The 24,220-nt window shown below is 48.5% G+C and overlaps 1 protein-coding gene across 16 annotated transcripts in view; it reads right to left on the bottom strand.

Moving 5' to 3' along the window:
* The window catches only part of LOC117310110 (mitogen-activated protein kinase kinase kinase 15-like), a 26,467-nt gene extending 2,247 nt beyond the window's left edge, over positions 1-24,220 (bottom strand). For 5 of the 16 annotated variants that reach the window (XM_073799203.1, XM_073799209.1, XM_073799210.1 and 2 more), the window contains exons 1-12: positions 24,203-24,220; positions 22,093-22,223; positions 21,772-21,877; positions 9,929-10,085; positions 6,290-6,473; positions 5,458-5,620; positions 4,851-5,025; positions 3,904-4,089; positions 3,164-3,269; positions 1,996-2,220; positions 780-998; positions 191-303 (exon numbers count right to left, since the gene is read on the bottom strand). In XM_073799203.1, the coding sequence (XP_073655304.1) occupies positions 2,033-2,220; positions 3,164-3,269; positions 3,904-4,089; positions 4,851-5,025; positions 5,458-5,620; positions 6,290-6,473; positions 9,929-10,085; positions 21,772-21,791 (1,179 nt within the window). In that variant the 5' untranslated portion in view covers positions 21,792-21,877; positions 22,093-22,223; positions 24,203-24,220 and the 3' untranslated portion in view covers positions 191-303; positions 780-998; positions 1,996-2,032. Of the gene's footprint in view, positions 1-190; positions 304-779; positions 1,002-1,635; positions 1,746-1,995; positions 2,221-3,163; positions 3,270-3,903; positions 4,090-4,850; positions 5,026-5,457; positions 5,621-6,289; positions 6,474-9,383; positions 9,458-9,928; positions 10,086-21,771; positions 21,878-22,092; positions 22,224-24,202 lie in introns of those variants that run through there. The other 11 variants (XM_073799207.1, XM_073799213.1, XM_073799205.1 and 8 more) reach the window with 10 other exon arrangements.

Below are 24,220 nucleotides of genomic sequence, written 5' to 3'. Positions count from 1 at the left end.
TTGCGATTCATCTGCTTTTGAATGTACTGATAGTTCCTTTTTATTATTGACCAGTATTCCGGAATCTTACTGGAGTACTTACTGGTCTGATCGAGAATAACCTCAACTGTTTCAAGGCTGACTAGAGTACTAGCCAGATTTTGAATGGTCTCACACACACATAAGTCAGAGCAAGTGGAAAATCACTCACCATTAGATTTGAATTGTAACTACAGGTGATACAATTCTTGAGTTTTCTGTTCTAGGGTTTGCCGTAGAAGATTCTGGTACTCTCTCTCTTTTTGAACTAGGTGTTCCAAAAGTCTGGTTTAAAAAAAAAAAAGCCATCCTCCAGAGAGAGCGTAATACCATTCAATTCAATTCAAACATTTGTTGAACAATTCAGAGGTTTAAAAAAAATAAAAAAGGCACAATCCCATCGGTCAGTCTAGTTTCTTCAAAGTTGTGTGATCAGGTTTCAGCCTGTACATGAGCACCTTTCTTGTGCTCCCTCCCCTTGTAAACAAAGACCAACGCTCAGGGCGTGGGTATATTTTGCCTCAGAATATGTATCATGAACCAAAAGATAACCTGATGGTGATCAGTAGAACTCAGCCAACTTGTCTCCCTAAGTCAGGTCAAGTCGCTGAAACTAGTGGTCAGGCCCTTCCCTCCTCACCAGAGAGTAAGCCAAGGAGATAGAAGCCCTGCTGCTGTTGGAACAGCTAGGGGGAAGTAGGAACTGCAGGAAAGACTCTTGCTGCTTGGAAGGTGAGAGGGACACTACTGCGAACACTTACCCAAGACTGCGCTAAACGCTTCACGGGGCTTGGTCTCACAGTCACTACTCAGGACAGATGTGTTACCCTCGTCAGCATCACTCAGGGCCAAAGGTGCCTTCCTGCTGTGCCCAGCAACAGCTAAGGCATCTCCATCCTACAAGGGCAGGCGTGTCTGTAGGAGCTGTGTGTCTGTCAGCCATTCGCAGTCAGGTGCTGGCTGCTGTCTCATTACTAATTCTACTGAGATGGAAGATAACAATATTGACCCTGGAAAGGAATAACCTTTGAACCCATATATAACATTTTATGAATCTGGTGATTATAAACCTTACCAGAAACACATTTTAAAGAAGGGCTAAGTACTACTATCAACTTTCACATTTGTCATTTTTTCAAAACTTAAAAAGAGTTTTGCCACCACTACCAGTTAATTAAAACTGGGCCTTTCTAAAAAGAAATGATTAGATCTGCCTAAAATTAAACTTCAGAGATCCCTAGGGGTGTGTACAACTTTTCTTCCGAAATAGGTATGCCTGACACTGTTTGTCCCCGTTAAATTTTAGCATTCCCAATGACCACTGGGCAACAAGGCATCATTTGGAACCAGTACCAACTAGTTTGCTAAGCCCACTGATGACGTGGTTCCCCAGCGCAAATGGGAATCTTTTTGTTCATTTAACAAATACGTTTTGAACACCTATGTGCCTGGAAATAAACAAAAGGGCCCAACTCTTGTGGGAACCTCACGGCAGTGCCAGGGTCCGCTGTCGGGGAAGGTGGTTCACTAATGCCTGCCTAGGGATCATGACAAAACACAAGGGAGAGATTCAAAGAGGACAGGGCAGACTTCCTTGGGGTCAGGGTTATGGGATACCTGTCCATCAACGCAGTGCTAACTGACCCCCAACTCAGCTACTTCGGCAGGGGCAGGCCGCAGATGTCCCCCCGAGTTGCTGGACCCACACACCATGTCAGGGAACCCACCTCGGTAAAGAGACAGAGAAAACTCTGAGGTGCTGCTGCCTTTAGTACGGCTTGTGGCAAGGCACTCTACGTCTCTGACTCCTAGCATTAAAAAAAAAAGGGGGGGCATCCTTCTAGTCCCCCAGTTGAAGCTGAGAATATCTCCTTGCGCAGTTCCTTGGGGGGTAAAGATGCTTTTCTGAGACCTGGGTGAGGCACTCGACCACTGAGTTGACGGGCTAGTCCAGGTCATTGTCCCACCCCTGCCCACCTGTTGGTCTCCTGCCTGAGCTTGCTCAGCTGGAGGCTCAGATGCTGCTGGTGGAGCTGCTGGGGCTGGGCCTCCTGGGCAACTGCTGAAACGGGCTTGCTCCACCCACACGCCACCTGCGCCTCGCTCCCGCGTGGGTCTGCCGGGGCATAGTCTCTTCTGCCTCATCCGTGTCCTTATCCACCCCTTTGGTCCCTGAGCCAGCCTCAAAGTGGGCTTGGAGCTCTGTGGAATCACGGAAGAAAAGGACCACGGTTCAACAAGGCCAGGGCTTGGTGTAGCTTATGTCCCGGGCCAGCAAACGTGGCTGTTCAGAGGCCGGCCAGGCCAATGCGATGCTCCATCAGGGGACTGCTGACTTTATAAAATGGAGGGGAGACTATTTCACTTAGCTCTGCAGTGAAAAGATGGTCCCCACCACTTCACAGATAAGGAAACAGACTTCAAGGTGTTTAGTTAGCCAAGGGCAGTTTTAAAAAGGGACAAGCGGGCTTCCACCCAGGCCTGTGTTTTTACTACAAACACTTTCCTGCTTGGACTGGGGAATAATGAAGTCCTGGGGTTTAACAAGCCACTCCCAGAAGCTGAGCGTGGGCAGAGTGCATTCAGGGGAGCAGGCAGAGGACAGGGAGGGAGCAAAGTAATGAGAGGAAGGGGCAGTGTTAACCGAAGCGCCACATAGCCTCCCTTCCTAGGAAGAAGGCACCGCGGAAGGAGAATCAACTTGGGTATTAAGCTGCTCTAACATTTCAAAAATAGAGCCTATAAAAAGCCAAAGATTTCTGTAGCTGCCACATGATGATTCTGAGAGAGGAGACTGAGCCGTTAAATCGTCAACCAACTAGGAGGCGTTGCTGAGCACACAAGATGACGCACTGTAGGAGCCAGGCCGTCAGGCTCAGTGCTCCTTTGAGATCCTGAGTTTAGTCTACCTGCGGTGCGTGCTCCTCAGTTATGCCTAGGGGCATGTAAAAATACATCACCAGGAGATGTTCTCAGAATCACAGAATCTCGGCCCTAAAGGGGTCTGTGACATCATTTACTTAATTGCAGAGACGTACATAGCCAAGATGGGAAAGGGAAAGCAACGATTGGTGAGTACAGAGGACCTGTCTGACCTTTTCCATAGCCACCTGAAGTTGACCTTGACCAAAAAGAGGGCCCTTACCTGGGATGAGGATGGTGACTGCAGCCTGCACCGCTCGACGGATGATGTTGTCCATCGCAAACATCCAGTGGGGCCTAATTAAGTGGTTCCTCAAAATTTTATTTACCTACAAATCACAAAAATCCAGATTTCTGGTCCATTGTACTTTTAAGAAATAGTTCTTACTAATTCGAATTTGCTTCTACTCTGAGATAAAGGGTTAACCGTGCTGCCCTGAGTTTCTGCCTGATTTATGTTTCTTCTGGACTGAGTCTTCCTTTAAGCTGACCCCAAGTCACACGGGGGTCTAGGGGACAGGTACAGAGATCGGAGCTACTGCACGGGCCTCTTCATTGTTTATTCAACGAACATTTATGAAGCATCTATGAAACCTCAGGCTCTGTGTTGGGGACTTGAGACACAAAGCTAAGCCAGACACGACCTTGGGCCTGGAGCAACTCACACCTGTTCGGGCAGACACACAAGCTTAAACCCCACACCTACCCAGCTGGCAGACGCCACTCGTTCCCAAATCCTATACTCCTGCTCTCCGTGGCCATAATGCAATCAGACCAGTCACTTGTATACACATATTCAGTGTTTAGAAAACTGCTGACACTCGGGATTCAGGCGTAAACAGGTGAGAAGAGATGGAGACTACGGGAGATGATGGTAATCGAACTCCATGGTCTTGGCTGTGAGCCACTTCAGTGGGCTTCCTACCTTCTGGCATGTTCTCTAGGGCCAAATGGAGCACTTACAGCATCCTGAAATCCAAAGAGTACCAGATGAATCTGATTGATGGACGAGCTGTCAAAGTCCAGGTCCACCTTTAGCTTTGATATCGTGGATGCCATCACCCTGTGGTCTGGGCAGCGGATGAAGTCTCTCAGGATCGCAATTATTTGCTTGATGTGGCCGACTGAGAGATGCAACTCTTCCGAACTCTGATCACCAACCCCCAACCCAAAAAAATCAGTCACTGAGTAATTCAGAGAGGGGGAGGGAAAATCCAAGAAGTACTTTGGGCAACTAGATTAACCAGACTGTCCATTTGCTAATGGAACTGGGGATTTTCCAGGCGAGACACGGGCTCTGGTCCTGGAATTTCCTCCATATCCTTCCTGTTAGAGGGTTATGTGGCCCCCTTCTCCTCTCTGGCCCGCAAACAACAGAACTAAGCCCCTCAAGGAATGGTCTGCCATCCTGTTTAACCCCTTGTAAACCACCCTCCACCCCCAACAGGCCTTGTCACAAGGCACAGTTCATAGGGGGCAGTGGCCTCTTGCTAGAAGGACCTTTTCCCATCCAAAATGAGTTAAAACTCAAACATTTCCATCCGTAACCTTTCTTCCTAAAGCGGCTGTTCTCCCAGCTTCTGAGGGCAACTGGTGCAGCTGGGGGTTAACTGGGCTTTGTGCTGTCATTTGGCTTGTTTTCCACCAGGAGGCAGCACTGCCCCATCAGTGCCTGGTTTCACTGCAGTGTTCCGCAAACGCAAAATCAGGCTTCAATGGAGTCTTTTTTTTTTTTTGTATTTTCTTTTGTTTTGTTGGAAAAGGGAAGGACGTTGGGAAATACTTAGGGTGGTTCTTGTAACTGTGCAAATGTTCTAGGGTAGCAGGAACACCAGTCCCATTTGGACCTCTTCTGGGACCTGGCCTTGGGCGGAGGGCGTGGGATTGCAGCTCCCGCACTCGGCCTGTACCTGGGCCACGCACTCCTGCAGGTTGGAAGCCACCTGGTTCTGCTCCTCCCAGAGGATTCTGTAGAGGATGGCACGGCGCTCGCTGTCCTTGCGCAGCAGGAAGAGGCCCAGGTCGCTGTCCTCCAGGGACGAGGCTGCGCTCCGGTCCTCTGAGGCCGAGCTCTCATCAGGAACACTGCGGACAAACGCAGGCGACAATCCCCCGCCTCCCAGGGACACCGTGGGGGAGGGGCTGAGAGGTGGCTCCGCCGCAGCCCCACCCTCAGGAAGATGCACCAGTGTTAGGGGCGAGGGGAAAGATGGGGAAAGGAGGGAGGGGGAAGGAGGGGGTAAGAGGGAGAGAATAAGGGGTGACAGGGGAGGAGGAGGAAACAGGAGGGAAGGGGAAGGGGAAGCGACGAGGGGGAGGGGAAGAAGAGGAGAGGGGGAGGGGAGGAAGAGGAGGGGGGAGGGGAAGGGACAGAGAGTGACCTCACTGCCCTCCTCTCTCTGTCAGTGGCCGCCCCGGCTGCCCTGCTGATCGTGCAGAAAGGAAGCAAAAGCCCTTCGCGGCCATCTGGTTTACACCTGGGAGGGACTCTGTCCTCCGAGTGGGGGGTGGCCGTACCTGAGCAGGTGGCTGAGCCGATGCGTGGGCGTCTGGGACTTCTGGAAGAACACGTCGGGCTGGGCATCGGAGTGTGGGGAGACCGAGCCATGCTCACTGCTGCTGCTGCCGCCCATCAGCTCTCCCGCCAGGGGCAGGGGCAGCGTGGCGCCCCTGGGACCCTCTGTGCGGGGCAGCCGGGGGTGGGGACAGTGAGCCCCAGGCAGCCCCTTGGGCCACGTGACGCACCCAGGGGCCTAAGCCCGCGCTGCTCTAACTGGGGGTGCAAGCGATCACCCAGGGATCCTGGGGAGATGGAGGTTCTGCTTCAGCAGGTCCGGGATGGGCCCGAGACTCCGCATTTCTAACCAGCCCTTCGGACACGCTGAGACAGCGAGTCGCTCTCTGGGTGCAAGATGCTGAGGCACCCTGTCCCAGCTCCCGCCCCATCCACACCGGGACCACTCGTATATCACTGCCCGGTAGGACCTACTGCCCCAGAAGGTGTTGCTTGCTTCGGTGGCCTGCAGGACAGACACCCTTTAACCAAGGTCGGGAGCAGCACAGGGTGACAGGCCAGGCTCCAAAGATGAAGCGCCAGGTTCTGCACCTGGGGAAGACACAAAACCCCAGCCAGGGTACCTCCCACCTCCCTCCCTGGCACAATCCCAAAGGAAAGGCTTTAACGGAGCATTGGGTATGTGAGGTTCATCGCTGTCACCTATGGGGCTCCCTGTGTCTCCGCGTCCCACACCTAATGCACCAGCCCCACCGCTCTTCACAAACACGGGCACCATGTGGGAAGCTCAGCGCTCGGCAGAGCCGTCACCTCTGCCATCCCAGCAGGCCTCACCTGCCGGCTTAAAAGCAATTCGGTTCTTCTGGCCCTTGTTCACCTGCCTTAAGAAACCCTCTTGGAGCAGTCCAGCAGCAGTGACACGTTTGTGGGGGTCAGGCTCAAAACAGGATAAAACGAAGGCTCTAGCTTCCGCTGAAAGGGTTTCTGGAATCTCAGGGTGAATCTTACACACGCCCACCTGCAATGAAGGCAGAGGTGACCGATGAGACAGTGTGGTCTCGGGCAAATCCAGGTGTACATACCTTCCACACAAAGCTCCTGTATCTGCCATCCTAGGAGGGGCTGATGATGGATTCCAACAATGGCCTCCATGACTGCTATCCATGTCCTAGCCCCGGCTGGCCTCTGGGGACTTTGCTTTGCCCAGTAGATTGTGGGGGAAGTGATACTGGTGGGGGGTTCAGAGCCTAGGCCTTAAGAGGCCTTGGGGCTTCTGCTCTAGTCCTCTCGGAGCTCTGAGATCACTACGCAGGGAGGACGCCCAGGATGAAAGGCCACGTGTGAGAGGCCCTCTGAGAGCATCGCGCCCTGGCCTCTCAGTCTCTACGCCTTCACAGCCCAAACCTCCAACTTCCAGCTGTAAACCACAGGCAGAGCAAACCTGGAGGCTGGTAACTCAGGGCCCAAGCCCTCATTCCCACGGGGTGCAACTGGCTGAGGGAGGCGGCGCTGCCCTTTCCTGTTCAGGCTCCTGCTGCAATTTCTGCTTCAGCTCCACTGCTGGCTAGCTCATCATCGTCCTGCCGCAGGCTCTCTGTCCCTGCGCCCTGTGGGGGAAGAGTTTGGGCTGAGTCGTCACATCTCACTGTGACACGGGAATGCTTCCACGAGTCCGGCTCATCCATCCTGCGTGACCGTTCCCATCAGGGACGGCTCTCCATTCATCTGAGGAGTTGTCATCTTTAAAGTTCACGGTCTTCTCCTCATCGTCTCCAAGCCCACCCAATGAGCCAGGAGTGGAAGCCATTCTGTCCTCCAGATGCACCCCATTCCCAGCTCCTCGGCAACCATGGGGCTGGCGCGGCCTCCCCTGCCCGCTCAGTGAGACCGGGGCGCTGCCGAGAGCAAACCGCCAGCCTCCGACTTCACAGCCTGAAGTCCCTGCACCAGGGGCGCACCAACCGCTTCTCACACGCTGCTCCTCATGGGCAGGATGGAGAGTTTGGCATTGAGGGGAGGGGGAAATGGGGCATTACTATCCACTGGGCACACATGGCACTTAGATGAATAATTTCTAGCGATCTGCTGTACAGTGCTGGACCTTGACTCAAAAATACTGTTAAGAGGGTAAATCTCATGTTGTGTTCTTACCACAATAACACAACATTTTCAAAAAACGAGTTTTGGATTTTGAGAACACTAAACACTGGATAGAATTCAACCCGCAAGATGTGAAATGCAGGGCACATTCCAGCTGGCACCCCTCGCCTGAGGGGTGGGGATCTAAGGGCACTAGGGGGGTCCAGAGACAAAAACTCAGGACAAGAACTCAGAGAGGAAGGGAGTAGCTTCTCCCCAGGCTCTCAAGAAGAAAAGTGCAAACATGGGCACTACGGTTTTTTTTGTTTTTTTTAAAAATAAATTTATTTATTTTTGGCTGTGTTGGGTCTTCGTTGCTGTGCGTGGCTTTCTCTAGTTGCAGCGAGCGGGGGCTACTCTTCGTTGTGGTGCGCGGGCTTCTCACTGCGGTGGCTTCTCTTGTTGCAGAGCACGGGTTCTAGGCACGCGGGCCTCAGTAGTTGTGGTTCGCGGGCTCTAGAGCACAGGCTCAGTAGTTGTGGCACGCGGGCTTCAGTAGTTGTGGCACGTGGGCTCTAGAGAGCAGGCTCAGTGGTTGTGGCGCACGGGCTTAGTTGCTCCGCGGCATGTGGGATCCTCCCGGACCAGGACTCGAACCCATGTCCCTTGCATTGGCAGGCAGATTCTTAACCATTGCGCCACCAGGGAAGCCCACCAGCTGCTATTTATTCCGAGGCCTGTAACTGAAGCTGCAGGAAGATCTTTGCCAGCCCCAGGTGGCTCCATCCTGGACAGGCATGGAAAGGCTGGAAGGTCACTGCTGCCTGCCAGCCGCGGTGTTCAGGGTCTTGTTGGGATTGCAGGTGCCAGGAGACACTCGTCAACTTGAGATCTTGGCTTTAGGGCTATCTCACAGCTGCTGGGAGGGTGGGAAGCTCAGAGAACCTTCTGCTGGGGCTGGGCTGAGGAGTGCACCAAGGCATCAGAGCACAGGGCGTTCAGAACCCGCTGAGCAGGCTGCACCCAGCTCATGGGCAGAGCCCTGCACTCGGGCCTTTGAGTTCCTTCTGCCGAAGAGACTGAGCCAGAGGGCCTGGCAAGGATGCAGGCGGGGAGGCTGTGGGGCTGACAGGCCTGGGAGGCCACCAGGCTTGGTAGAGAAGCAGGAAGAAAGGCCTCTGGAATCACGTTCCATCAGGCTGCTTCCATGTACTGTGACCTTGTCATCCGTAAGCAGTGGCCACTTAGCCTTCTGGGACCCTGCTCTCTTCCTTCTTATCTTTGGGGCAAACAAAAGTGCTCCGCGGAAGGTCAGTGCTGGTAACGACCTCTGAAGGCTACAGCTGCTCTTCAACTTCTCCAAGCGTCCACGGAGCCAGAAGCCGCAGACCTGACCTCGGATACACTGGCTGTCCTCGCATCAGCTTCCCTTGGGCTCGCAAGCAACCACGTCCCTTCCCAAGGGAGCATGTCCAGTGTAAAGCCCCACCCATAGGGCCAGTCAGTACCACGTGGGCCTCAACACACGGGTCACCCTTCCTGTCAGCTCTGGGAAGGCTTTTAGAAGGACAAAGGAGACAGCATCTGATACCCAAAGATCCTCCTCTCCAAATCTAGACAGAAAGCTGTCCTCCAAAGACACACCCAACGCGGCCCTTGAGCCTTACCCAGTGTAAGAGCGCGTACAGATTAACTAAGAAGCTTAACTCCCTCAGTTGGAAAGAAAGAGATACCCCCCACCTTTCTTAGAGCATTCACTTTAGAAAACCTGTCATTCTAAGTTCTGTGTCTCTCTTCGAGATATATGTAAACCTTTTTAAAAGCCAAATAAGCCTCTTGCCAGAAATACCTTTCTCAAGGACCTGGGAGCCATCTCTTTGGAATGCCACCACCGAGGAAGGTAGCGCTCCAATTTCCAGGTTTCTGTGGGAAAGCAGGAGCCTAACTTCAGTGGAGCCTTTTGCTCCAGAACTACGTCCCGTCCTAAAGGTTTGAGAAGTTGATCTTTCCTTTGGGTAAAGCCAATTAGCTAACACAAGTGGTCACTCTAGTTGTCAGGGGAACCTCGGGTGAACTCCTGTGACCAGTGGTGCTGTCTAGTCCTTGCACCTGAGGACTAGTCAGCATTTCTCTTCAGAACACGGATGTAAAGGGCTGCATCTGCTTGGCTAGAGGAAAGGCTGAGTTCCGCTTTCCAGTCTCTTAGCGCTCCACTCTCTTGTGCCTGTGACGCACATCACATTCTGATTTTATGCTTATTCAAAAACAAAACAAAACAAAACAACCTGTATGCTTTCTCTTCCACCTTTGTGGAGAGGTTTCTGGATTGGGAGATTTTTGATTTGAATTCTCTCTCTCCAACACCAGCAACCTAAACCATCCAACATATCTTACTTTGAACATGGCTGCCTGCGGTTCACCGAGCTCATGGAACGGAGGCCTGCTGGTGGCCATCTCAATGACGGTGCAGCCCAGGGCCCAGATATCAGCCGGGGCACCATACCCACGAGGTCCTCGATCAATAATCTCGGCGCCATGTACTGCAGAGTGCCTATTGGGAAAAAATACAACAAAGATGGTGGGTACCATATTGTTTAAAAACTAAGTGGACCATTAGTAAACGAGTGTGTGAACTTTAACTCTCGTATTAATGACACACGGGGGCCGGTCTCATGCGTAAATGATGTCACTGCATCTCTTCTTTGACCAGACACATGCAAATGCCTTTCTTTAACACTAGTCAACGTTGACAGAGGATCACTCAGCCCCTCGAAGGATAAATGGGCCCAATCTAATTCAATCAACACATATTAGTGCATGGCAGATACAGGAGGACCAGAATGTAAGAAATGTGGTGCCTGACCTTTAGACACTGCCCAGTGGAGGAGACGTGGTGACGAGGAGGGTGGCGACAAGGAGGGTGGTGACGAGGAGGGTGGCGACAAGGAGGGTGGTGACGAGGAGGGTGGTGACGAGGAGGGTGGCGACAAGGAGGGTGGTGACGAGGAGGGTGGTGACGAGGAGGGTGGCAGTGGTGATGGTGAATGTAGGAAGTGCTCTAACAGGTATACCCAGAAGGCGCTGAGAACATGGATGGAAAAGTGCTTGATTCTGCCTGGTTTGAGTCAGGGGAAGCTCTAGCTGTGTCAATTTGGGTCTCTGAGAAATAATACCAAGTCAGAATTAGACATACAAGAGATTTACTGTGAGAAGGGGTATGACGGATAAAGGGGGAGGGAGCAGGCTGGGCAGGGGGAGCTGTCAGACTGCAGTGCAGGTCTGACCCCTGCGAAAGGAGCGGGAAGGAAGCATCTTGATGGCAGAGCACCTCTGAGACAGCTTTGGCCAGGCCACCGGGGAGGCCCTGACCCAAAGCTGCCCACTGGAAGAGCGCCACACTGTTTCTAGTACCCTCACCATGCTCGGTCATTGGCCAGGAGCAGGCAGGGCAAAGCATGACCTTGCCATGAACATGGTGGCCAATCCAAACGGGTGGTGGCTGGGCCGCCAGTGAAGTAGACTCCCGCCATGAGGCTCGAAGAGGTGGACAAAGGAACAGGAGAACTTCTGGGCAAGGTGAAGAGCTCGAGCCAAAGCCCGTGGGCGTGAAGTATAGAGTGGACCCAGGAGCGCTGTGTGTTCTGAAGGTTCTGGCTTTGGACTTTCTCCTGTGGATCACGAGCCACCAGGGGCTGCCACAGGGAAGGTGGTGATCAGGGAGGGGAAGGGGTTGCTGAAGAGATGGGGCAGGGAGGTCAATCAAGGGCGCTAAGAGTAAAATCTTTGGTTTCCCTTGAAACTAATCCTGAGGCAAGAGGCAAGGGGAATGTGGAAGCAACAGCAGCAGATGCTACGTGCTGGCAAAGAGGTTTATAATAAACAGCGAACTCAGAAATGATACTGGCCATGGTGTGAACAGAGAACACTGAGGCACAGAAAAATTCCAGTCTCTGCCTCAAGATCACAAAACCAAAGTAGGTTTCCTGAGTCTTGATCAATGCAAATAAAGGGCTCATTGGTTAAAATAAGCTTGGAGATGCTACCTACTACATCCTCCTCCTCTTGAACATCCAATGTCTTAGCAGCTTGTTTCTTTCCCATGAGCATTTTAAAGGCTCTAGGACAGCTCCGACCAATAGGATGTTCTGCAATAATGGAAATGTTCTATTCTGTGCAGTTCAGTATGGTAGCCACTAGCCACGTAGCACTGCTGGGCTCTTGAAATGTGGCCGGTGACACTGAAGAAATGAATTTAAATTAAAAAATTTTTAAATTTTATTTCATTCTTCCTAATTTAAAGTTAAATATACATTAGGTTGTATCAGTGAGTGCAAGAAATCAGCAGGGCAAAAATGATGGCTTTGGTCTCCCGAGCTGAAAGCCTGGTGGGCAAGTGTTCGGTTGGCTGCAGGGTTGGGCGAGATGGAGGCTCGTAGCACTTGTTGCAGTGTCAGGAAATCTCAGAGCCCCAGGAAGGGAACTTTCAGTGACACCACATCCCCTACAGGCTCCTACTACAGTGAACAACAGAGAGAGAGGCCTTGGCAGGGAATGTGCCTTCTAACTAACCCATAATTCATTAACTTAGGAAAGACGTGACGCTGTGCTGTTTATTAGGCTGTTATCTCTCAGCTCTGCTATGCTGGGTCTGGGACTGTGCAAACCACATTTCTGCCTTGTCTGCTGCTCCCTGGTGGGTTGGGAGGGGTTGGAGGGAGAGAGCATGCCTGTGCACAAGCGACAGGAAGGAGAGGTTGGTTAGCAAGCGTCACTTTGGACCCTCAGGTGGTTCCAGTAGCAGCGCTTGGCTCATTCCCAGCTTTTTTGTCCCCCCCCCCCCACTTCCAGAACCGGCCCCCTCAGAGTTACGTGCTCCAGCCCAGTGGCATCCCCCACTGAAAGGTTTGAATCCCACCCTCCCCTTTGCTCCCTCAGGCCCTAGGGATGTAGGCTGCTTTCTGATAACTCAGTCCCAGGAAACAGTTCTTTCAACTAAATTCTCTCTGTAAAAATAACTGGGGTGATTTCAATTTTCCTGCCTGGATCCTAATATAATCTCTAAAAGTTAATGCTTAAAAGAGAAAATAAACTTAGAAAATTATGCAGCAGTAGAAAATAGCACTAAACCAAACTGCAATGGCTTATTGACCCTGACTGAATAACTGTCCTTAGTACAACTGTTTCACAATTGGAGGATTAGTCTGCTTAATGCTAAATTTGGAGATTTTCTTTATATGGAACCATAGTGAACATCACTCTTTCTAAAGGTAGGGACTTAGCAATGACATCCATATTAGTTATTTACTGCTATATAATAAATCACCCCAAAGAAAAATGGAGCTGGATGAATCAGGCTCCCTGACTTGAGACTATACTACAAAGCTACAGTAATCAAGACAGTATGGTACTGGCACAAAAACAGAAACATAGATCAAGGGAACAGGATAGAAAGCCCAGAGATAAACCCACGCACCTATGGTCAACTAATCTATGACAAAGGAGGCGAGGAAATACAATGGAGAAAAGACAGTCTCTTCAATAAGTGGTGCTGGGAAAACTGGACAGCTACATGTAAAAGAATGAAATTAGAACACTCCCTAACACCATCCACCAAAAAAAACTCAAAACGTATTAAAGACTTAAATGCAAGGTCAGACACAATAAAACTCTTAGAGGAAAGCATAGGCAGAACACTCTTTGACATAAATCGCAACAAGATCTTTTTTGACCCATATCGTAATGAAAATAAAAACAAAAATAAACAAATGGGGTCTAACTAAACTTAAAAGCTTTTGCACAACAAAGGAAACCATAAACAAAACAAAAAGACAACCCTCAGAATGGGAGAAAATATTTGCAGATGAAGCGACCAACAAGGGATTAATCTCCAAAATATACAAACAGCTCATGCAGCTCAATATCAAAAAAACAAACAACCCAATCAAAAAATGGGCATAAGATCTAAATTGACATTTCTCCAAAGAAGACACACAAATGGCCAACAAACACATGAAAAGATGCTCAACATCACTAATCATTAGAGAAATGCAAATCAAAACTACAATGAGGTATAACCTCACACCGGTCAGAATGGCCATCATCAAGAAGTCTACAAACAATAAATGCTGGAGAGGGTGTGGAGAAAAGGGAACCCTTTTGCACTGTTGGTAGGAATGTACATTGGTATAGCCACTATAGAGAACAGTATGGAGATTCCTTAAAAAACTAACAATAGAACTACCGTATGACCTAGCAATCCCACTCCAGGGCATATACCCAGAGAAAACCATAATTCGAAAAGATACATGCACCCCAATGTTCACTGCAGCACTATTTACAATAGCCAGGACATGGAAGTAACCTAAATGTCCATCAACAGAGGAATGGATAAAGAATATTTGGTACATATATACAATGGAATATTACTCAGCCATAAAAAAGAACAAAATAATGCCATTTGCAGCAACATGATGGGCATAGAGATTGTCATACTGAGTAAAGTTAAGCCAGACAGAGAAAGACAAATATCATATGATATTGCTTATATGCAGAGTTTAAAATAAGGGTACAAATGAACCAAAACAGAAGTAGAGTCACAGATGTAGAAAACAAACTTATGGTTGCCAGGGGATAAGGGGGAGAGGAATAAATTGGGAGATTGGGATCGACATATACACGCTACAATATATAAAACAGATAACTAATAAGGACCTACTGTACAGCACAGGGAACTCTATTCAGTACTCTGTAATGGCCTATATGGGAAAAGAATCTAAAAAAAGAGTGGATATATGTATAACTGATTCACTTTGCTGTACAGGTGGAACTAACACAACATTGTAAATAAACTATACTCCAATAAAAAAAAAAGTAACTTATTGCATGCTAGGAAAAAAAGAAATTACCCCAAACGTTAGCAGTTTAAAACAACAGTTATGATCTCACACAGTTTCTAATGATTGGAATGTAGGGCTGGTTATGTAACAGCTGGGCCGGGTAGATCTGGCCCAGGGTCTTTCATCAGACTGCAGCCAAGGTGTTGGCTGGGGCTGCAGTCATCTGAAGGCTAGACTGGGGCTGGAGGATTCACTTCCAAGCTCACAGGGGTGTTGGGAAGAGCCTTTGTTTTCTCGCCACATGGGATCCTCCATAAGGCTGCTTAAAATACGGCTTCCCCCAGAGTGTGTAATCCAAGAGAAAGCACGAGGAAAGCCACACTGCCTTTTCTGACCTAGCCTCCAGGTCACACACCACCACTCTGTCCTCATCTATTCATTAGAAGCAAGTCACTAAGTCCGGGCAGTGTTCAACGGGAAGGGAATACAAACAAGGCTGTGAATACCAGGAGGTGAGGGTCACTGGGGGCCATCTTGGAGGCTTCTGGCCACAACATGTGACTTTCAATTGGCACTCAATGGCTTACAAAGCAGCTCCACGTAGCACTGTCCATCTGACTCTCACAACTCCATAAGCACGGGCAGAAGAGGTATGATGTACTGTTGCTCCCATTTTACATATGGGGAAACCAAGGCTCAGAGAAGCTAGGGAATTCATTCAAGCTAAAGCCCAGGTCTTCTGTCTTCAAAGTTGGAGCTACACACCATGACATCCCTGATCTAAGTAATGGATCCAGGAGAAGCACAACTGAAGAAAAAGCTGCCTGATTAAGAGCAGCTGATGCAAGAACTTCCAAAGCCATAATGTGACTTCTTTCCATGTAACTTTCTTTCCGTATTAGGCCCAGGGCAGTAATAGCGAACTGGGTGCTCCATTTTATTTACTACTGTATTCATAGGGAAACCATCCAGTCACAGCAAGCAGCCAACGATGAGAGACAGATCCCCACAACTATTTCCAAGAGTCAAGGGGCCAACCCGGGGCAGCGTGCACGTTGTGGGTGTACATCAGCTGTACCAAAGACTGGCTTCTGTGGAGAAAACCAAGTGAAGATGCCATGGAGGTGGGGGAGCAAATGAATGGAGAGATCCTGGAAATGTTGCTCGCCTTAAATCTGGCTCTCTTAGGGGTTTCCTATGGTCCCTCAGGTATCTACACGGGTGCAGTGGTGCAGAGTTCAGGACAAGGTGATCAGGAGACCCACAGGCGTCAACCCAGTCCCCTTGGGACATGAAATCCATTGGGGGCTCCTGGACAACGGCCCAAGAAGGATTTTCAAATTATCAGCAAAGAAAAGACATGACACGGGACGATAATTTAGGAGTTTCGACTGAGGGGCCAAGATATGATCTGGATACCAAGACAAGGGGTGAGAGAGGGACCACAGACGCATGTTTCTACGGCGGTCTCAGATAACTGGTTACACAAGCCGTGGGCCCCCAGCCCAGGGGCCTCCCACCCAGATCAAGGGTTAAAAGGGGTGAGAGAGCAGAGCCTGCGCTGGGAGGTGTACCCTCTCTCATTACAGGTGTTGGGGAGGAGCTGTCCCCAGAAGCGTGTGGGCCCATGGCGACTCAAGCAACTCAACATCCACCCAGGATAACTGCACTTTTGAAAGGAGGCCACACATGTTTGCACCTTCTACAGTCCCCTTGAGACAGTGTTAGAGCCCAAAGTTTCCACATTTAATAAAGTAGCAAAAAGAGAAGTAAGGTGCAGCTTTCCATGCCCCCGGGGTCACCCCAGTTGTCCTGCCCAAGGGATGGGTCTGGAGGGAGGGGCCACCACTTCCTCCCAACCCAGAGCCTGTGAGGGCTCCTCACTGGGCCCACTCAGAGCTCCATATGTATGTGTCCCCTGCAAAGAAGCTGCACAGAGGACTGGTTCCCATGGGAGCAAAAGCAGCTGACAGCAGCAGAGTGGGGACCATATGGTCTGGGAATATCACCGCACCCTCTTGACAGCGGGTAAAAAAGGGACACCAGATGCAAAACCCGTTGCAGAAATATTGCTTTAGGCTCTTGTTTGTTTTTTGGGTTTTTTTGGCCATGCGGCTTGCGGGATCTTAGTTCTCCAACCAGGGATTGAACCCGGGCCCTTGGCAGTGAAAGTGCAGAGTCCTAACCACTGGACCACCAGAGAGTTCCCTGCTTTAGGGTCAGTCTGCCTGCCCGTCTGTCTATCTATCTATTTATTTATTTTTGGCTGGGTTGGGTCTTTGTTGCTGCGTCCGGGCTTTCTCTAGTTGCGGCGAGAGGGGGGAATACTCTTCGTTGAGGTGTGCGGGCTTCTCACTGCGGTGGCTTCTCTTGGTGCAGAGCACGGGCTCCAGGTGCGCGGGCTTCAGTAGTTGTGGCACGCGGGCTCAGTAGTTGTGGCTCACGGGCTCTAGAGCGCAGGCTCAGTAGTTGTGGCGCACGGGCTTAGTTGCTCTGCGGCATGTAGGATCTTCCCAGACCAGGGCTCGAACCCGTGTCCCCTGCATTGGCAGGCGGATTCTTAACCAGTACGCCACAGGGTCTTTTTTAAAAGGAATCCTGCCCAAAGACAGCCTTCCAGGCCTGGTTCCCTCAGTAGAAAAAGATGGAGGGGTAGTTATAATGTGCAGGGTAAGAGACCAGGGTGAGGAAGCAAGGTGTAGTCAGCCAAAGGAGAGGCCCCTGTCCCGGACACGGGAGTTATATTCAGAGGGGTCCGGCAGCAAAGAGTTAATAGCAACCATCGGCCAGACCCAGAGCACAGGAAGCCAGCTTAGAACAGTGCTAGTCAGGTGACAACTTTCTGCCCCTCTCCTCTCCTGTCCACATCTGGTGAGGAGGGAAAGAGGTGAGGGAGGGAGCAAAGACCGACACCCCGACCAGTGGGGACGGGGAGAGGAGTCCACCCTTTAAATGAGGACGAGCGTGTGGATGAGTACAGGCAGAGCCCGGAGATACTGCAGGTTCGGTTCTAGACCACCATAATAAAGCGAATATGGCAATAAAATGAGTCTGGAGTTTTCCGGTTTCCTAGTGCATGTAAAAGTTATGTTCACACTATACTGTGGTCTATTAAGTGTGCAGTAGCATTATACCTAAAAAAACAACATACAGACCTAAATTAAATAATACTTTATTTCTAGGGACTTCCCTGGTGGCGCAGTGGATAAGCCTCTGTGTTCCCAATGCAGGGGGCCTGGGTTCGATCCCTAGTCAGGGAACTAGATCCCACGTGCATGCCGCAACTAAGAATTCACATGCCACAACTAAGGAGTCTGCGCGCCACAACGAAGGAGCTGGCAAGCCACAACTGAGCTGATGAGCTGCAACTAAGGAGCCCGTGAGCCGCAATGAGGGAGCCCGCCTGCCACAACTAAGAGCCAGTACAACTAAATAAATAATACTTTATTGCTAAAAAGATGCTCACCATCATCTAACAATGCAGGATTGCCACAAACCAATTTGTAAAAAAAAAAAAAAAAAAGCACTATCTGCGAAGCGCAACAAAGCAAAGCGCAATTAAACAAGGCACGCCTGTATATCTGCCGGAACCCTTTCAATGACTGGATTCAGACTTCGTTTGCTTCTCAAAGTGCCATTAAGACTTTCCCTTTGTTTCTCCAAAGACGACATACAGATGGCCAACAAACACATGAAAAGATGCTCAACATCACTAATCATTAGAGAAATGCAAATCAAAACTACAGTGAGGTATCACCTCACACCGGTCAGAATGGCCATCATCAAAAAATCTACAAACAATAAATGCTGGAGAGGGTGTGGAGAAAAGGGAACCCTTTTCACTGTTGGTAGGAATGTAAATTGATACAGCCACTATGGAGAACAGTATGGAGGTTCCTTAAAAAACTAAAACTAGAACTACCATATGACCCAGCAATTCCACTACTAGGCATATACCCAGAGAAAACCATAATTCAAAAAGACACATGCACCCCAATGTTCATTGCAGCACTATTTACGGTAGCCAGGTCATGGAAGCAACCTAAATGTCCACTGACGGAGGAATGGATAAAGATTTGGTACATATATACAATGCAATATTACTCAGCCAGAAGAAGGAACAAAACTGTGCCACTTGCAGAGACATGGATGGAGCTAGAGACTGTCATACAGAGTGAAGTAAGTCAGAAAGAGAAAAACAAATATCGTATATTAAAGCATATATGAGGAATCTGAAAAAATTGGTATAGACAATCTTATTTACAAAGCAGAAATAGAGACACAGACACAGAGAACAAACGTAATGATACCAAGGGGGAAAGGGGCGGGGTGGGATGAATTAGGAGATTGGGATTGACATATATACACTATTGATACTATGTATAAAATAGATAACTAATGAGAATCTACTGTATAGCACAGGGAACTCGATTCAGTTCTCTGTGGTGACCTAAATGAGAAGGAAATCCGAAAAAGCGGGATATATGTATATATATATAGCTGATTCACTTTGCTGTACAGTACAAACGAATGCAACATTGTAAAGCAACTATAATCCAATAAAAATTTTAAAAAAAGAAATAGGGATTGATAAAATTAAAAAAAAATTCCCTTTGTTATCTAAGTGTGGCTGGAAGAGTCACGGGAAAGGACCATTGCCCTGAGCAGGCGTGGGAGACAAAAATAAAAATCAAAATTACACCTTTTGAGTCTGACAGGCTCAACATGTTAGTTATGCACATAAACTCGATTCTCTCAAAGGCTCCTGCCAGCTTGAATGACCAGTGCAAATTAGTATTTAGTTCACTAATGCAGACTTCAGTTGCACTTGCTATGAGCCAGGTACTGGTTAAAGCACTTCATCAATATTAACTAGTTTAATCCACATAAAAACCCTCTGAAGTGGGTATTATGAGCATCTCTGTTTTATATACTTATGAAGAAACGGAGACGCAGCGAGCTTAAGTGATATGCCCAAGGCCACACGGCTAGCAAGTGGTTGAGCCAGAATTTGAACCAAAGCTGTTCACAGCCACAGATCAGAACAGAGTTCCTGTCCCGAGTTCCATTCCTGGGTATCTACCGGAGAGGGATGGAAACATATCTCCACACAGAAGCTTGTATGTGAATGTTCACGGCGTTATCATTCACTATAGTCAAAAAGGGGAAACAATCCAAATGACCATTAACTGGTAGATGGATAAACAAAATGTGGTCTACCCATACAATGGAATACTATTCAGCCAGAAAAGGAATGAAGTACCGATATACACTATATATAGCACAGGTGAACCTCGGAAAGACTATGTGAAGTGTGGGAAGCTGGATACAAGGGACCACACATTGTATCATTCCGTTTATAAGAAATCTCCAGAGCAGGAATATCTATACAGACAGTGGGTCGCTGGTTGCCTGGGGCTGGGGGTGGGCATGGGGTTGACTGCAAGGTGGCACCTTTTGGGGGTGACAGAAATGTTCAAAAATTGGATTGTGGCGAGAGCTGCACAACTTGGAAAATTGACCAGATACCATTGAAATGTGCACTTTAAATGGGTACATGTTACGATATGTGAGTTAAACCTCAATAAAGCTGTTGCAAAACCAAAAGCAAAGGGGGCTGACCCTGGCCGTAATGGCCCTTCCTCCTGTTCTAGCTGGTTTCCACCTATGGTGAAAAGCCTTCAGAGGAACACAGGAGGGGAGGACTTCGGGCCAGGAAGTTGTCTGAAGCCTTTGTCTGTCCTTCCAGGCTCCAAAAGCCTCCGGGCATTTGCGTGGAAACGCCCCACTGTGTCCACCCGCACCCAGTCGGAGTGTGGCACCAGCAGCTGAGATTTCTTTACAGAACCGCTCTGTTTTGCAAAGAGTAATTATATGCAGGGGAATTTCCTACCCCAAATGACACCCCTTCTTTATTATCCCCCAAACACCCCTGCATTATTTTGCAATGCAAAATTCATGCCTCCTCAAGCCAATTACTTGGGAAAATGTGATACGCAATGATGAATTATACATGCGTTTTCTTTATGATTTTTTTTTCTCCTTGGGGATGGTAATTATGAGATAAATTGTTGGGGGTTTTATGTCTTGAAATAACTCCTTACCATATCAGAGCCCCTCTTGCTACATATTGCTAAGCTAATTGGTGGCTTCCAAAGAGAAGGACAGAAGTCATTTTTAATTAGGCTAGTAAAAAAATATGCCAGTCATACATACACACTCACCGACACACACATGTTGAGATATATATATTTATATCAGAAACAATGAATGAACATTCAATACACTCTTGGGGAGATCCCGGTGGGGTCCTTGGTGTAATAGTTCCCCATTTTGAGGTGCATGTACCTCCTCTGGTGTTACAACTGAGAAGTCATTTCTGATGCATCAAAGTTCTCTTTAGATAGAGAACGAGTCTCTACTGTGGGTGTCCAGTGGCTGACATAACAACTGTCTTGTTGAAGAAAAGTCTTTCAAAGCTGAGACATTATTCACCAAAAGTAAAGGCAAGTCTGTCCACTCTCTAGTTTGGTGTTATAGGGATAGAAAACAATCATCTGTCTTTTATAACTTACATCGGAGCTATAATATGATAAGCGCTGTTTCATAATTCCATCAGGCAAGATCTTTGTGATGCTTTCATTACACCCTAGGGGGAGCACAAACCTTTACTTAATCAAAATCAGTACTTCTCTCCGAGGATCAAAGTTTCTGTTTTGCTTTTAAATGGGAATTACAAAAAGCCATAGGGGGCTTCTGAGCATAATTCTACTCGTTGGTGGTGTACATGGAAAGCTAGCTGGCAATTTTATTCCACTCTCTGAATCCAGTCCCTCTCAACACATAAATGATTCCATCACTGACACATGGAAAAGAAAATTCAATTGCTCAAACCCACTTAGAATACCAAACCCATCTTAGAACACCCTAAAAGAATCAGCCTCTCTTGGAAACATAATCATATTAAAGCACGAGGTACCAGAACGCCCTAAAGTAACAGGCTATTTTTATAAAAGACCAATAAAATGTTCTAATAAGTTGCCTGAGGGATACTGTTATTCAGAATTACCCACGATTCTGAATAATGTGCTACTAACTTAGAAGAGATGCTGCCACTTTGCTGACTGGTTAGAAACCCTCGGAAAACCTCAAGCAGAGCACAACACCTACTCGACCTTGGAAGACAAGGAAGAAAGTAAGGCAATCTCGTTGCCACAAATAGCTAAGTGCATCATTATGACAGAGTTCAAACACTTTGAAGTTGGGGACAATACACCGTCCACTTCAACTACCAGTTGTCCAGCGTGCACACAGGTGCTTGGTGAGTAACTTCCAAAGGACTGCAGTTGCAGCAAGCCTAACCCCAGGACGGCGACCCCACGCCAAGCTCTGTCTGCTTACCGGCAAAAGTTTCTGTACATGGATTCACTCCTGCAAGACGTTTAGAGGTGCCGAAATCGGAGATTTTCACCACTCCGCTATAGGTATTCACCAGAACGTTATCACCCTTCAGAAAAGGAAGAACATCAAATGCTTAAAGAAAGATTTAAACAAATTAATGTAAAATAGACTTGGACCTTAAGAAATGGTCATGTGTCTCTAGGAAGACTAGACTCTGCTCAATCCTCTCCCCTCCGTGAGCCCGTCCACCTGCAGACACTCCAGCAGCTCATGTGATCTGAGATGCAAAGTAAAATCTCATTGGCTCAGACAAGCAAGTACCTTTACGTCTCTGTGCACAATCTGGCTTTCGCGGAGATACTTGAGGCCTTCCAGGATTTGCTTGGTGTAGAACTTGATGGTGGGCTCCTTCATCAGCCCCCATTTTGATCGCAAAAGAGCCGAAAGGCTTCCTGGAAATGGACACAGTAAAAAAAAAAAAAAAAAAAAAACTCATCAGGGCGATGAAGAGTCAATTATAAGGGTTCAGGGAAATAAAGTGAAGTGACGTTTCTAACCTAATGTAAGCACTCGCGCCCACATCACTGTATCTGGGCTAAATGCAGCATCCTTCCTCCCTCTCTGTTGCCTGTTTCCCAGATGCGCAAGCAGCGTAGTCAGAGAAGGGACGGGGCGTGAACCAGCACATCAGCCTGACCAGAGATGCAGGGTGGAAAGGAACCCCTTGTGACCCCCGAAACTCAGCCAGGCCACCTTCGGGCTCAGCTCTGTTCAGCTGCACAGAATCAGGAAGAGAGCGCAACAGTGCTCTCTGAACTCTGAAGGGCTGGCCTGACACTGCACGTGCGGCACAAGCGCCTCAGCCATTGGGCTTGGGTCAAAGCCACGCTTTCTACCTCACCCTGAAATCAGAGGTGGACGGGAACAGAGTGAGGGGCCCTTAAGGGAGACAGGGACCCGAATCGGAGGAGGTTGCGGCTCTCTGTCCTCACTGTGAGAAGCTCCTAATGCCAGGTCCCAGGGTCAGGACGGTCTTAACACCCACCCCGCCCCGACCCCAATTATACTATTAAACATTGAACTTTGGGGCCAGAGAAAATCTCCCTTCACTGCCTTCTGACCCTGTGTTTCAGAGATTATTGTCCAGGCCCTCAGCATCAGCTAGTCGCCCTTACACAGGACCCTGCTATGCCTCAGTTTCCCCATCTGTAAAAGGGGAGGTGCACATCTATCTCCAGCTCTGTGGTCATCCTCAAGACCTCACGTCTAACACAAATCAGTATTTTCTGCTAGACTATGAGCAGTCTGAGGGAAGAAGACACTGTACGTCATCATAAATGTAACCCTCAAAATCTAGCGCATTGCCTGACTCTTAAGACATATAGTTAGGTTTTTAATGTAATGGCAGGCTCTTAGTAACTATGAGTTGAAAGAATGAATGAATACAGATTTCTAACTTAAGTTTTTATATTTGCATTCAGATTACTATTAATTTTATCATTATTTTCTTAAAATGAGCACTTACTGAGTTCTTGCTCTCTGCCTGGCACCGTTTTGAGAGCTTTACAAACATTATCTCACCCCATCCAATAAGCCACTGAGATAGTGTCATTATGACTCCAATAATTATTACTATTCCAACTATGACAGTATTTATTAATAATCTAATTTTAAAATTCATTTATTCAGTCAGAAAACTGAGGTCACACAGCTTGCAGATGGAGGGACCAGCTCAAACTAGATGGCTGGGGTCTTCCCTAGTGGCACAGTGGTTAAAGACTCTGCGCTCCCAATGCAGGGGGCCCGGGTTTGATCTCTGGTCGGGGAACTAGATCCCACATGCATGCCTCAACTAAGAGTACGCATGCCACAACTAAGGAGCCTGCCTGCCGCAACTAAGACCCAGCACAGCCAAATAAATAAATATTAAAAACAAACAAACAAACAAACAAACACCAAACTAGATGGCTGGCTCCAGACCTGAGGAACTCCCACCCTCACACTCTACTGTCTGCCTTTGGGGATCTTGTGGATAAAGCACTGGTGTTCAATTTCACTGTCAACGTGTTATTTTGCAATGTCATTTAAAAACACCTCCGTTTCCTCTTCTCCAAAGCATATTTCAACTCCTAAACTGTGAAGGCCTCAAGGCCAGAGACTATGCTTTATTCATTTCTATGTCTCTAGTGCTCGGCCCAGCAGCTGGCACTCAGTAGATCCTCAATGAATATTTGATGATTGAATTACCAGACCAGGAATAGACTGTTTATGTGACACTGGAAAATCTGTATCCAACTCCTCTGGGAAACAAATAGTCTCCCACACCTCAAATGTCTGTCATTTTTTAACGGCAGGATGAATAACGATGCTCATATTATATTTTCATCAGTGATTTTCAGGGTATGAGACCAGAAGACCAGTGACTACTCACCCCCAGGCACCTGCTCCA

Source organism: Tursiops truncatus, chromosome X (genome assembly GCF_011762595.2).
Source record: "Tursiops truncatus isolate mTurTru1 chromosome X, mTurTru1.mat.Y, whole genome shotgun sequence".
NCBI lineage: Eukaryota > Metazoa > Chordata > Mammalia > Artiodactyla > Delphinidae > Tursiops > Tursiops truncatus.
Note: the sequence above shows the minus strand (reverse complement) of the source record. Positions and strands in the feature narration are given on the sequence as shown.